The following is a 15,485-nucleotide window of genomic DNA, read 5'->3' as shown; positions in this document are numbered from 1 at the left end:
CACACACACACACACACACACACACATACACACACATACACACGATCTCCCAGTCCTCCAGTGATGAGTCAGCACCCGTCTCGCCAGCTGCTACAAACCCAAATCACCACATTCTCAGCAGAAACACATGGGCAAAGTCTAAGTCTGCTCTCACTCCCCCACTTCACTGACAATGGGTGGCATTATAAACGTTGGTGCTCCCCTCCCACCCCGACCCTTCCAGTAAGGTTGGGGAAATGCGGAGATATTAAATCAGAAGTATTTGGCTCAGCCCACTGATCTCATGCACTTAGCTAATAACACCCACCCCCTCCCCTCGATCTAAAGTCTATACACATCTGCAAAATCCATTGGAAGCAAAACTTAATTAGTGATAGTGTTAGTGATGTAGTTTCAAAAATCTAAAGGTAACCCCAGAATCATAACGTGACCCCATTTTCTAATTGTGACCAACATTTAAAAAAATGCTTTTAAAGAATCAACTGCGTAGTATGGAATACCTTTTAACCAACAGATTAAACATAAAAAACTAATTTCTAAATTTATTTTTCCCTCTTGATACCCTTTACCAAAATTAAAACAGCAATGACCGGTAAATCTCACTCATTCTCACTAACGTGCTCACATGTTAGTGAGAATGAGTGAGATTTACCGGTTACGGTACTTGTGTGAGCAACGAGGCAAACTAATACCAGTGAAAAATATGATAAATTTGCATGAAGAACGAAAAAATGAAACTAAAAATAAATCAGTCTAAATTACAGCATGATCAGCAATAAAACAGTTGCTGCCATTTGAGTCGGCTTTTGTGTACAGATTCGACAGCTGAATCCGCCTTTGTTGATTTATGATTTTAGTTTGCCTCGAGCCTGGAAATTATGTAACACAACAACAAATACAGACTGTAGTCAGACACTGAACACACTCAGACACCAAAACTACTTCTAATTAACTGCTGACTCTAGATGACCAGGAATGGCTGAAACCTTAAAAAAAAGGCAGATAAAACTTCCAGGATGAATTTCAGTTTATACTGTTTGTGCTTGAATAGAAAAGAATAGAAAACTGGCTCAAAAGCGAGCTTTTTATTTTGTTAGCAACCGATTTAATTGCCTGTTCAGAACCACATGGGGAGGGAAGCCTATCCCAACACACACCTATAGTGAACTAACATGACGCCACCTGTCAAATCAAGCCTGTAGGTTTGTCAGCAACACTGAAAGGCAAGTGACACGCCCTCTATATAAGCAGACTATACTTTCCTCTGTTCCCAAAACCCGTATGAAGTCTGGAGAAGTGCAAACGATGGCTAAAGGCTTGCAGCCCCCTCAGAAATAAGAATAAGACTGATGAGAATGAGTACACATGTTCATGTGTACGAAGGTAACCGCAAGTCAATCTACCATGTAATGATTATTATAATTTTATATATGTTTATGTCAAATCATTTAAGTGGAAGTTTAATACTTTATTACTGTGGCTCGTTTTGTGAGCAGATCCATTTGGGTTGCATAAGTTTAGTGTTTGATCACCATGACTGGTAAACAATGAACTAATTTTGCACAATACATTTTTGTGCAATGTGAAATGAATACTCATTAAATACTACATTTAAATGTTGGTTCTAACCAAGTTTTTAGCCATTAAATGCACTTTGTTGTGTACTTGAGAGTGCAGAAAAGTTGAATTTAGTCTCTCCCTGTACTGCAGTGCTATCTTTATCAGGGGTAGACATAAGGATATTTTTCAGGTTGTCCAGCAGACAACCTGTTGACAAAACCTGGTTGTCCGCAAAACATTTTGGTTGTCCAAAAGAATCAAGAAAATTTTTTTATTTAACAAGTATATTGTTCTGTAGACAAAGTTTATTGTATATAATTGTTCTCAGTCAGCCAAGTTGACAGGATCTGTGTGAATAAAACTTCATTCTCTTCTTAAGGCTCAGGGAGTAAAGCAGCAAAGATGTTGCTAATAAAATTTAGAGGTTACCCAATATTCATAAACTTCTTTCTGCAAACAGGTCAAACATTTTCACTTAAATAGGAGTTTACTGTGCATACAACCTTGTTAAAAGTTACAGTTTAGTGTTCTGTTTGGTTTTACCAAGTTTTTTCTCCCTTTCACGTTTACAAATGATGGACACCCATGGCAGAGAACTTTAATCAAGGTCTTTTTTTTCTTGGTTGTCCACCAGACAACCAGGAGACAGGATCTGGTTGTCCAAAATGAAAATAGGTTGTCTCGGACAACCTAAACAATGGTTATGTCTACCCCTGTTTATATTCTGTTTGGGTCAAATTTTTTTTGACATGTTTAGTTTTCTTTATAACCTATTATGCTTTTTTTAACAATAATGTGACAGTATTTGCTGTGGAACTTCTAAACAAAGTCATCAGGAAATCGGAGAGCCTGGAGGAAATCCACGCATGCATGGAGAGAACATGCAAAGCAGAAAGGTCCCTAGGATTTGAGCAGGCAACCTTCTTGGTGAGAGACAGCAGCTCTACCAACTGAGCCACAGTGTGACCCCCATCAGACTATTGTAAATAACTAAAAAATATGGTGGGCTATAAAAAATGTCTGGGCAGGAAAAGCTCACGTTAGCTTTACTTTAAATTTCATGGTAGGGATATCTACATTTAGGTTAGGACAAACCCAAACTCTAAGTTGTGTTGAGTTCCTGGTTCATATCACTGTGGTCCCAAGAAAAAAAAATGCTGGCAGGTTTAAAAGAGTCTTTTATATGTAGATTTTAACTAGTTGGTTAACCCTCTTATACGTTGCCAGTATACCCAGAATAACACATGCAAAGTTTATCAACCCAACAGAGAGCTTGATTCAGAGCGGTTTCAAAAACTGCACAACTCCTGTGTTCCTTAATGCACCATCATCCCTCCTCACCACAGCTAACTGACCTAATTACACACCAGACACGGCATCCTGGTGGTAATCTGGATAATAAATACAGACACTGATGAAAAAAGTGTTACTGAGAAACTCTGACACATTGCCTCAAGTAAAAAAAAAGACAAAAAAATCTAAATTTAAACTTTATGTGCCCTTTTGCTGAAAGGGTTGAAGTTTCCATAAACTGGCCCAGCCTGATGGTCTGATAATTTTCACTTGTGATTTAATATACAAGTTTATGATCATTTTAAAACAGATTTACTTTTATTCTACTTCCCACCTTGATTTAAATAGTAAAAAAAGTCTGAAAATAGATTGTAACAAATTGAATAGACTATTTGAGCATTTGGAACAACTCCAAATGAAAGAAACATTTGAATTAGACAGAAGTTGAGCGGATTAACACCAAACGTTTATCATGGAAGTTAGCATGTTTGCATCATTGATGTTCTTTACAACGACCTAAGGAGGATGATTGTTATGCTCAGGGTCAACAACAGCTGTTATTTTATGATTCGTGTCACACCATGATTGTATGCAGGAGAAGTTGAGATGTTTAGCCCCACATCCCTGGTGCACAGACTCTGGTCCCAAAAATACACCAGGTCCTGCTGGTTTCTATTCTTAAGTGAAGGCAGGGACACTTGAGCCGATAATGATATACACGCCAATGTGTGGACCCAGAGGGAATATCTGGCAAAGGGGAGATACTTTTATCAATACTTGGCAGGTGATTGGATAAAGCATCCATCTCTCTTACGAACCACTGCCAACACAGCCAATTGGTTACAAAAATTCCCCAAAAGCAGTCTGAGAAAAAAAACCTTAGAGAAGTTATTTTGTGTTCATATAGAAAAGAAAGTTTAACTTTTTATGTTGCTTATGAGCATCATTTACCTGCTCTACTGCTGAATTTTGTATATATCACCAGATATGTGCAGAGAGAGCACATCTGACAATCTAAAGGTCTGTGGGGCAAATATGGCCCTCCAATACATTTTATGTAGCCTTCACAGATGTACTGTTATCTTAAAATAAGGATATGCTGCTTTAAAGCCAGCACTCATCATAAACTACATGTCCCTTATTTGAAGAACAGCTTCCACAAAGCGTGTGGATTATTTTATCTGCAAAATGACAGGGTCCCACTACTTTAAACTGGAACTCCCCTCCAGTGAGGATTCCCTGTCAGAAAGTGGAAGGGTTCAGAATTCAAGAAGGTAAGCTACTCACCACAACTCAATGATTAAAACTTTTACTTTTAATAGTATTTTTGTACTGTTTAGAGAGCTAGGCGATATGACCCAAATTTTATATCACGGTATTTTCAACAATTACACCAGTTTCACGGTATTTGACAGTATTTTTTTCCTCACAGCTTAGCTGATAATAAAATGTACAAACTTTGCTTATTGACTTTTTTCTTTTACTGTACCTCTGTATCACTATTTCCCTCCTCTTGTACGTCTTTTCTTCTTTGCCTGGTTGTAGACAGTAATCACGCATTTAGGTCCGATAGTGAAGGGTTGAGAAAAAAAAAGCATTATCTGGTCTATCATTACGTGTTAATAAAACTTAAAAGGACGACTCACTTTGCACACCAGTTAACTTCGCTACATTACAAAACTACTTCCCTTTTCACAATAGAAGCACATTAGAGTCTCCATCCAATAACGTCTCCATTATAATGTAGCACGTTAAATCTAACCGTGCACGACACTGAAGAGTTGTTTACTATTCAGCGATGGTGAAAACCGGATGGTATTTTTTACGTCAGACCATATAAGCGGCTGAAACACACCACCCGCAGCCAGTTGTTCCAACAATAACGTTAGCATGCTAATGCGCTTAGCGGTGCTGCGAGGAAACATGTCCCCAGGCAAACAGTTCACTGGCGGCCGCGATGAAACGTTCCGAACGTGTTCAGGCTGTTTACACCGGTATTCAGAAAAGTCATATCATAACAAAAATAAAAAACGGTTTTCGGTACAAAACGGTATAACACCCAGCACTAATTGTTTTTTTCACATTTAATCAGTCGTACACGTAGTATTTTGCAGTTTTATAAGAGGATGTGTTAAAATGCTGTTTCTATGCAGGAAACACCACGTAGAGCTCAGTTTGTTAGCAGTGCTCAGTAGTAGCAATTAGACAAGGAACGTGATGTTTCATGTTTTAAGTTGAAGTTAATCACAAAACAAGTTTATTATAACTGACCCTTTGAGGGAAAACATGATGCTCAGTGAAAATGAGCTCGAGTTTCTCATGATTAGAATTTTAGAAGATTTTCTTCAAAAAATAAACATCTATAAACCATAATATTTATATCACCTATAAATATAGCAAAAAATAGGAGTGCCACCACAGTGGTGAAATAGCAACAGCTATAATAAACCTATTACATATTTTTTAATTTATGACAAGTTATTAGGGCTGTGTATTGGCAAGAATTTGGCGATACGATACATTTCAAGACAGAGGGGTCACGATACGATATATCCCGATATATTGCGATACTATAAGCCAGGCGATATATCGCGATTTATTGCGATTTTTTTGTCCAAAAATTCTATTAAATAAAAACCTCTTACGGGGAAAAAAACTGAAAAACCAAAATTCATTGTCTCAGAAAATTCTAATATTACATAGACATACTTTTGATACATTTAGCTGTGTTCTGCTTTGTATGTATTTTATTTTATTTGTTTAATATTTCTTATTTCATCCATGTTTTCAATTATTAGACTAAATTTGACAATAAATAGTTTGAAAACATATTTTTTTGCAAGTTTTTAATATTAATTTACAATATGGTCACCCAACACTAAACAATAGCCTCTACCTCAAGAGGTAGAGGAGCCAAATGTCTGGCTCACTGCTGCCAACTAGCGGTCAGAGGCTGAACTACAATATAAAAATGAACGGCTGGCAGGAAAGTTGACATTTTAAACCTTAATAAAAAAATCGATACAGGACTTTAGAATATCGATACAGTATCGGGAAATGAAATATCGCGATATTTCAGTGTATCGATATTTTCTTACACCCCTACAAGTTATATTTCACATTAGAAATGAGAGTCAAAGACTTATTAACCAAAACTTTGTGATTCAAGTTAGTTATTTTAATGAAATAATCTCTCACTTTAAAAATCTTATCTAGTCTATTTGATTAAATTTAGATGTTAAATAATACATTTCATTTAAAACCTTTAATAATGTAAAAAAAAAAAAACAGACAAATGTAAGCTTTCATTACTGTTGCAAACAGAAAGGAAGGGACTGTCACACTGTTTTGAACATAAAATTAAAGACTTATGCATCTTTCTACCATGAGAGCTCCCCCTGTACTGACACTGCCTGAGATCAGTCAACCATGTTTTTAAAAGACTTATCTTAAACCTACAGATAAGACCTGGTTTGACCAAGGAATGAGCAAACACTCACCCAGTGCTGTAAATAACACTTACAGGCCACATCTTGTCCCAGAAAAACACAGAATATGGTCAAGCATCATATTTAGTCATAACATGGTTTGTTGTGTATATTGATGATCTCATAACAAGAAACAAAGAAGACACCAGACAAAGCTGATGCATGGAGAAGTCAAAGGAGCAGGGGCTGTTTATGTATTTTGGGGTAAGTCAGCTTTAGAAAACGCATAATTACAAAATAATTGTTTTTGTTTAATTCCCATATTCTTCTTTAGTTCATCAGCTTATAACTACAAGATTAGTTGTGTTTTAATGAACTCTATTGCCGCCATGCTGATCAGTGCTAAAACAATTCAATCATCAGGACCTTGGGATATAAGAAAGAGGATTAGATTCAATCCATGAAGGGATGACATCATTGGGCTGGGTTTCTGTCGGAAGACGACTTTAAATCTAAAAACAGCTGATCCAAGTTCACATATTTTCGTCTAACATTTTCTTGACCTGTTTTCTTTCGTTGCCTAAAATGTTGTCGTAATACAAGGCTAGACCTTCAAAAGTTAGACATGTAGAGTTCAATTCTAATACACTTTAATGAAGCTTAGTAAAAATAAAACAAATAAAACGCGACAGCTGCTCCTAAAACAGCTGGTTGAACTAGTTACCTGATAGGGGGGCGGTGGCTCCTGATCCGGGTCGGCACCGTCTGCATAGCTGGCCCGGTCCGACTGCGATTCGTGTAGCAAAGAAATATCATCCGAGGTCGGAGATTTCAGACAGTTTCCCATCTCCGTCCTCTTTTTATCAAAACTCCGCTCCCCTGCTTCTGTCGCCCTGATCAACGAGGGAACTCACAGCAGCTCAGTCACAGAAAATGTCCGTAGATAGGATAGCGTCGAGAGGAAGATATCCCATTCACAGCTGATGAATCTCCTCTCCCAGACGACGGGAGGGCTGCCTACTTCAACAACAACAAAACATCCCCTCAGCTAGCAGCAGCTAGCCACACAAAAAGCTAGCCTTGCTAACTAACGCCAGCTAGCACTCGGAAGGAAGGGAACATCTCATTTAAACTCCTAAACTACGGCTTTGGTAGAATGATATGTCTGCAAACGCAGCAAAGCCAAAGAATATCGCTTACAATGAGGGGGAAAAAAAGACCATTCACTGTTCTCCGGTCTGAAGCCCGTCTAGAAGTCAGGGACTTTCCAATTTCAAAGCAGCTGCTGAACAACGACAAAAGGTGGTGACGTAGCCCGGAAAAGCACCGCCTACTTAGACGACGAACCAATGGGCTTTCACTTACATTGATGACGGTTGTTAACAGCCAATCAGACTTGTGGTCATAATATCCAGCATTGAAAACATAAACATAGAGCTTTAATCTCTAAATGGGCTGTTTTGTTTAAATTATGTTTTCTTCGCTGTACAGACTTTTCCTCTAAGTATTACAAGGCAACAGAATTTGTTAATTTTCAGTATATATTTGTACTGTATTTAATGCTGTTGTCCTATATGTCTTTCTATGTTCAATTTCGTTGTACAGGCTTGTGTAATGACAAAGACTATTCTATTCTAAGCTCTATATTTGCATTTTTATTGAGTAAACAATGCTAATTTTAGTATGTTACTCAGGCATCTACTGCCCTGCATCTAACAAAACAAAAATACCTACTTTGTCAATGAAAATTAGTGTTAAAAGAAAAAATTTGTTCTACTAATAAAACCCCTTCAGTGGGCATATACATTTTACATGAGAAAACTGGTGCACCACTTAAAATAGAAAAAAAAAGACATCACAAAATAGCATTTTTTGTGTGCCCATCATAATTTCATCATAAATTACAACAAAAAACATGTAAAGGAAACTTTTTTTTTGCTTAGTAGGTAACCATGCTCAATGTAAAATACATTGTGTAAACACAAAACATGTTTGGTTTGACTTTCTTCCAGGTAGACAGCATGTGTGAAACCAGAGGGCAAAAAAGAAACACGTTTAGTCAATTATTAGAACATAAAAAGTGAAATTATATTAAAATACTCCAGAGTGACTGCAGTTAGAACAATTCTAATACACTTCCTTCACCAAGAAATTTTAGAAACTGACTCCAAGTAATCAAATTATATCCCAAATGTTTATCAGATATAAATAAATCAACAGGACTCCTACTTCAACATTCTTCAGACATCAAATGAGTTCACGTTGGAAAAATCAGGTGCTTAGCTTTTTCTATAACCCACTCACCAGTCATATAAGAAGCCATATTTGTTCATACACAGATAAATATTGAACACAGGATGTGGTTATAGTTTTCAAGTTCTTCTGTTGGTAGTTCGAGGAATAGGTGGCTAATTACGAAGCAGCAGAGGATGTTTACGGTTGGTTAATTTTGAAAAAACGATGTAGCCTCAGTAGTTGCTGTGGTTGACAGTTTCTTTACCTAATAAAGATGCAGCAGGAGGACAAGCACACAGTTCCTTTGCCGCTCGCTGTGAATGGCCTGTTTTTTTTCCAAGCTCAAGTACTGCTGGAGCCCGTCCCACACAGGCCAGGAGGAGAAAAGAAGGGAGTCTGCCTTTCTAAAAGACACATTCATCTGTCCTCTTAAAACAGGACAATTCATGTAAAAGGGGTCGTTTACAGTATATAAACGTCAAGAGCAATGCAGGGTGCTTTAAAAACGGGTTGGTCTGAGTTGCCAGCGTCGTTAAATTTGAAGCTTTCACTGTCTTAGTATGTCTCAAATGAAAAATGAAATGGCACACGCAATGAAACGCTCACTGATTCAGATGGACACCTATCATGTAGCGTAAACAGATTCCACATTCAGATTTAAGATCCATTAAGTTGGTTATGGTGGGTGACATGACAAAACAATGATCTCAGTCCTGGACTCAGCTGTGAGCTGCATGATCTGAGATATACCCGTGACAACAGAAAACTGCATGTCACCTTATTTAAACCCTCTAGTTTACATCAAACAAAACGGGGCGGAGCCTTGTTGACAGTAGTTTACGCAGTGCTGTTGGCCTAGTGGGGTTAGCCTCTGTCTTTTTTTATTTTTTATTTTTTTCAGCTCTTTGATGATTTAGTATTTAGTATATACTAAATTTAGTAAATTGAACCTGGTTCTCTATTCTAATGCCCTCATTGTGAATAACCACACTGAAAGACACAAAGTCTGCTGGAAGCATTTGCCTCATAAACACGAGACATTCATCAACTCATTTCTTCTTTTAAATCATGTGGAGAAGTGAAGTTAAATGCAATATTTTTCCACCAGAAAGCTTAGCAATTTGACCACACAGAGCTGCAGCTGTCCATAACAATGGCACACATGATGGGAAAACATGCCTCCATTTTCATTTAAAGTCTTGATAAAAGGAAAAAAAAAATCTTCAGCCCCAACAGGTGGAGCTGGCCTGGCTGAGTGTTGTGTTGTGGGACTGCAGGACCAGGAAGCTGTTACTGGCCCATTATGGGCTAGAAGGCACGTTGATGCCGTTCTCTTCGCTTCCCTTGGCCTTGTGCAAAGCAGCTTGTATACGGAAGTGTGTCCGCGACTCCATGGAGTAGTTTTTATAATTTTGCCTGAAAAAAAGAGACATATTTAGATTTTAAGATAAAACTTTTATAATATTTTTTTACTAAAACACAAATCTTTGTAATAATAAGAGATAAATTACAACTTCCAAAAACTTTATTACAATTTTTGGTTGGACGCTTACTTTGCTGTTTCTAGTAGTTTAATAGCATCATTTTTTCTGCCTTGTTCCAGACACAGCAGACCGTGTTCAAGCAGGGCATTAGGAACCAGATAGTGGTCATATTTGATCTGAGTCTCACTGCACACAAACAAAACAGAACAAAACAGGAGGATGTCACATCTGTATTTCTTCAAGTTTTAGCTCTAAATATCTTCACTGAAAATGACATTCTGGTTGGTGATGTGAAAGGTTTATTTTTGCTTACAGTACCGTGTGTGTCTGTGTTTCAGAGAGAGGCTTACTTGCAGAGGATGAGGGTAAAGTAGTGTTCAGCTTCTTCTTTGTGTCCCAGGTGTTTCAGACAGAGCCCCTTCAAAAGGCTCAACAGACACTGATCATCGACGGTGTACTCCGTCCCTACAGACCAAACAAAGCATTTGATGGGTTATTTAAAAAAAATCTATAAACCATTAAACCAACTTTCTCTCGTTTTTAAAAGAGACTTGTTTTTGTAAATAGGCTTTTATTTCTTTTTCATACTTGGGTTGCTTTCAAGTGTGGCCTGGGCTTCATCTAGGGTTTTCAGCATGCTCTCGGTTAGATCTTTGTGTTTGCCGATTACCGTGTAACCGTTCCAGATGTACATCATCTCCTACACACCCAACAAACACACACAAATGAGGCACAGTGAGCGAGGAGTCATTTCCTGCTGCAGTAGGCTAACACTTGTCTCTAGATAACTCAAACAAGAAATATTTCACATTTTCTGTAATCTGCTGTGAAACTAAGCTCAAATTACCCAGAACATCAGAGCTTTTTATTATCCACCTTATTCCTGGAGGAGCTACTGTAGAAACCATTATGGGTATAACTTCCTGTCAGAAACACCAGAAGTAGCAGTAAGCTTTGGCTAACCAAGGTAGTGGATCACAGACCACAGCTTATTTGAAAGTATTTTGTGCTCGAATAACCAGCATAAACTGTTTTTGTTTACATTTAACAACAGTAGCAGGGTTTATAAACGGCCCTGTGAAGTTCAGGAATCTGTTGTGCTGATTGCTGCTGCACGAACGACCACACCAAACTAAATCAGTCAGTGGCAACAACAACAGTGTTTTGAACACGGACCTGTGAAATGCAGCAGCTTCCATCACCTACTTACAGACAAGAAAACAAGAAGAACGTGAAACATCAGAAACTGAAGCGACCACCAAAACGCTGCATGTTTGCTCATTTCACTTCGTTTACAGACGGCCGATGGAGGAAAACCCACATCCAGATTTGTGGCTCGGAAACAACAAAACACCAGAGTCGCCGGATCCTCAGAGGAATTGAAAAAAGTTGTGATGAAAATATCAGACGGTTTGAAGTGTATGAAGAGAACAGCATTATTTGTTCTGCTAGAAAAATGAAACAAGTGTTTATTTGTTTTGTTAGCCTTTATTGTCCCCGCAGAGGGGAAATTAGTTCTCTGCATTTTACCCAATCGTACATGAGAACACATGTGGAGCAGTGGGCTGCCAACGACAGCGCCTGGGCAGCAGCTGAGGGGTTAAGGGCCTTGCTCAGGGGCCCAAAGTGGGGCTGGTTGGTTCGGGGACTTGAACCGATCACAGACTCGTCTTCCCTAACCTGTGTTTATGCCAGCATAAAACTAAAAATATTGTAGTTTCATGACAGACGTGTTAAAGAATAACCCTTGAGGTAGTTTTTTTTTTCTTACTTTAAATTTAAAAATTGTAGCTGTGATAGTGTACCAGGTTTTCCTTATTTGTGTAGAGGGCTTAGGTCAGGGCTTACACATATTTCAAATATGTCTGCTTTAGGTAAATAAGATTGTGTCACACTTCTTTTAACAAAACACAACCGGCCTTATTATCATTATCATCATCATTGTATTACTGTGCAGGTACTGATGTGCCTCAGAGCTTTTCAGGTGGTTCATCGCTTCACCACCAGAAGCAACAGAGTCAGTGAAGTAGCTAAGAGAATGTACCGGTACATGTTTAGGAGAATGACAAAGGCTAGATTGTTAAAAAAATTAAACAGTTTAATATGTAGCCATTCAATTTGTTGTTCTAGAAAGATTAGATATTTTTGTTTTGTTTAGTTAACTGAATATTATTGTTTGAATTTATACTGGATAAAAAAGGGGCAGATATTATAAGATTATTTTTCTTCTCTCTGCTGCCTTTCATTTAATTTTATTTGTATTTTCTTTTTTTTTAGTGTACATAGAATTAATCTTGTTTTTATGGAATGAATAAAGTTTGAAAATAAAAATGCCACTATATGTAACCCGCGGCCACTTCAAGTCGCCCACCTTCCCAGGAAGCAGTAGTTATTTGTCCTGTTTGAGCTCCGTCAGGAGGCGTTCCCACATTTTTAAATCCACAACACTCAGAAAAACTGTGTATGCTCGTACCGTTCTCACATAAACAAATGTTCCGGTTTGTGCTGGAAATTGGGCTCATAATTCAAGCAAGACATCACGGAGGATAGGAATAAGATGGATATTTGTTATTTGAATCATATTAGTTATAATAAACAATAAGACACATTGTAGTACAGTACTGTGAACTGTCCGGTACTGACCAGTGGAGGAGCAGAAAGAGGAACTGGTTTCTCTGCAAAGTAGCGGCGTGCTTTTCTAATTGCAAACTTCTCAGTTGGTAAAGATTTCCCCGCTATTTTCTGCTTCAGCCCAGGGACCTGCCTGAAACATGACACAGCATAAATATAAATAGCAGCATCATGGTAAAAAAAAACCTTGCTGAATATGTTTTTTTGCAGGAACATGATTATAAATACAGTAGAAGTACTCAAAAATTCTGTTTTGTGGATTAAAATAGATGCATAAATCGTTCCATTTTATAAAAAGCATGTAAAGTGAGCTTGATACATTTTTTCCCTTTCTATTTTCAGACCCCTTCCCCCACCCAACCCCATAAAAAGAACCATTTTTGTTTTGTTTCATCCCTTTTTGTATAGTATATCCTCAATATTTTATTTTATTTTATAAATGTTTGCAACACAATCTGGCCTATCCCCATCTTTAACAATATGAATGAGTTTTGTTTTTGTAAAAGCCAGCACGCTTTATAATTAAAGAATACACTTGTTCATTTCAGTTGGTGGATTTGTTTTTTTAAATGTGTCAAAATCACTTGTTTTCTAAATCCTAACCCCTAAGTAAGATTATTTTTGGTTCTTTCCAGATGCTGGATTTTGCAGCAATGATGTAGGACAATTTCCCTCCCTGAATATTTCCTGCTTTCTGCACATCATTTCAGAATCTCTAGCAGATACGAGGTTGCTGACAAAGGCAGAGAACAAACTATAGATCTGACAAGCTAATTAAATCTGAGACCACAAGTTTTATTTTTACCTTTCTGGCAATCCGTTCATGTTCTACTTTCTCAGCTATTCACAATAACAAAAATGGTTTCAGCCACATTTACACGTCGATTTCAAGAGTTATCTTATTTTCACTTTGTTGTGAGTAATTTAAAGATCTGAGTTCGTACCTGAACAGAGTCTGCGCCGTCTCCCCAAACGTTAGACAATCATCCTCAGTCAGCATGCTGAGATAGGCTGCTTTCATGTATGCGTAAGTAGCCTGAGGGGAGAAAAAGTTGCTTACAAACTCGTCCTACCTTTACATATAAAAAGGGCTGCCTTGGATTTCATAAAAAAGTGATTTTCTGAACTTTTTTTATCTTAACATCTGTCTGAAGTCAGAGGCTTAGTTAGTAATGCTCATCTTAAACTCCTTTAAAGGGGATATATGTTTTTAAATCCTTCTTTTTCACATTTAAATCATTCAGTTGGTGTCTGTAAAAACTGAAACTGCAATGCTTTGGTCTGAATTCCTCCTTATTGTAACTCCACAAGCCCCTCTTTCACCCCTTTTCTGATGTGTGGCTCAGATCAACTCATTTTGAGGCTGTCTCTTTAAATCCAAACGAGGTGCTGCACACACAGCTAAAAAAAGTAGATTTTGTTTATGTCCCCTTAAAGATGGAGCTGACTAATTCCAAATACATTCAGATTAGTTTTTTTTCCCAGAAGCTATCCATGACCAGTTTGGTGTCCCCACCTTAGACCACGAGTTCTCCTTGCTTAGCAGATCTGCATAGAAATAGGCCATCTTCCAGCGCCTCTGGTACGTGAAGCACCACATCAGCTCCCAGTAGCACATGTGATGGAACTGGCTCCACTGCTGCTGGGCCTCACAGCACTCCTCAAAAAGTTTGATAGCCTACAACGAAAGTCACGTTTTAATGTTGACGTTATGCTAAAATAATCTTGTAAATCATTCGGGGACAACAAAAACCTGAAAGGTGTCCTAACACATTTTTACATGTAGTTATGACAATAAACATGCCTTTTCTGTAAAAAAAAAAAAAAGAAAAAGAAAAGAAAAAAGTACCAGCAGTAATTTTTTAGGTGTAAAAAAACTCACAGCATCCAGGTTGCCTTTGATTTCCTCGATTCGTCCAGCAAAGAACAAAAATATAGATCCCTGTAGAAAAGCGAAACAGATTATCGTTGGGAACACGATACTTACGATCTTTAATCCATCTGAGTAAAAATAAAACAAACCTTAGGGTATTTTTTAAGATAAGGCTGCAGAAGTTTTTCTGCATCCTCAACGTCTCCTTCTCCAGTTCCTGCGAAGTAAAATAAAAGGCTTTTGACGTTTTTTATGTTTCCTCACAGATGTGTGTATATCTGTCATTTCATATCACAACTCACCTAATATGAAACTCATGAACGTGTGGTAGCAGAGCAGCAGCATGTTACACAGGAACGACCTGAAGGTGCTTTCTGCAGAGCCTTCCTGAAGCTGCTGAAGACCAAAGTCCTACATGTGAACACATAAATGCAGAAAAAAATTACATTCAACACCTTAACTGGTGGTAGCCCCCCCACTGCTGAGGTCCCTGGAGCCTTCTATATTGTTTTAAATTTAAATACCACAATGTCAAAAACTATGTGTAGGCCCTCCCCTTTTGATTTAAATCTATTTTTGATCAATTGGATCTATCACACAGGATGTGTTAACATTTGAAATACTGACTCATACGATCTCTCAGAAATATTTTGCTAACAGACAAACTAGGTGGACAACATGAGTTATCGCCACATATTTAAACAAAGATGTTGCACAATGTGTAATGCCATAAAAAACAGCTAGAAAAGCATTTTGTAATGAATTAGTTTAACTGACAACAGGTCAGTAAAAGAGATGGGATATAATAGAATAGATCAAGTCTTTATTTCAAAACAGACATAAAACAAACAAAAAAAGAATACATACTGTATAAGTATTTACACATACAGTGGTTTGCAAAAGTATTCATACCCCTTGAACTTTTCCATATTTTGTCACATTACAACCACAAACATAAATATATTTCACTGGAATTTAATG

The 15,485-nt window shown here is 37.6% G+C and overlaps 2 protein-coding genes across 3 annotated transcripts in view; both read right to left on the bottom strand.

Annotated features, from left to right (window-relative positions):
• The window catches only part of rnf11b (ring finger protein 11b), a 26,219-nt gene extending 18,653 nt beyond the window's left edge, over window positions 1–7,566 (bottom strand). The window contains exon 1 of the mRNA XM_014026156.1: window positions 7,006–7,566. Within this exon, the coding sequence (XP_013881610.1) occupies window positions 7,006–7,128 (123 nt within the window). The 5' untranslated portion in view covers window positions 7,129–7,566. The remainder of the gene's footprint in view (window positions 1–7,005) is intronic.
• Window positions 7,567–7,923: 357 nt separating this feature from the next.
• The window catches only part of ttc39a (tetratricopeptide repeat domain 39A), a 29,470-nt gene continuing 21,908 nt past the window's right edge, over window positions 7,924–15,485 (bottom strand). For both annotated transcript variants that reach the window (XM_014026154.1, XM_014026155.1), the window contains 10 exons: window positions 14,807–14,915; window positions 14,654–14,721; window positions 14,514–14,573; window positions 14,148–14,309; window positions 13,576–13,667; window positions 12,644–12,764; window positions 10,589–10,700; window positions 10,351–10,465; window positions 10,070–10,186; window positions 7,924–9,932 (listed from right to left, as the gene is read on the bottom strand). In XM_014026154.1, the coding sequence (XP_013881608.1) occupies window positions 9,818–9,932; window positions 10,070–10,186; window positions 10,351–10,465; window positions 10,589–10,700; window positions 12,644–12,764; window positions 13,576–13,667; window positions 14,148–14,309; window positions 14,514–14,573; window positions 14,654–14,721; window positions 14,807–14,915 (1,071 nt within the window). In that variant the 3' untranslated portion in view covers window positions 7,924–9,817. The remainder of the gene's footprint in view (window positions 9,933–10,069; window positions 10,187–10,350; window positions 10,466–10,588; window positions 10,701–12,643; window positions 12,765–13,575; window positions 13,668–14,147; window positions 14,310–14,513; window positions 14,574–14,653; window positions 14,722–14,806; window positions 14,916–15,485) is intronic.

Source organism: Austrofundulus limnaeus, unplaced genomic scaffold (assembly GCF_001266775.1).
Source record: "Austrofundulus limnaeus strain Quisiro unplaced genomic scaffold, Austrofundulus_limnaeus-1.0 Scaffold530, whole genome shotgun sequence".
Classification (NCBI taxonomy): Eukaryota; Metazoa; Chordata; class Actinopteri; order Cyprinodontiformes; family Rivulidae; genus Austrofundulus; species Austrofundulus limnaeus.
The sequence above is the reverse complement of the archived record's forward strand: the minus strand, read 5'-3'. Positions and strand labels throughout refer to the sequence as shown.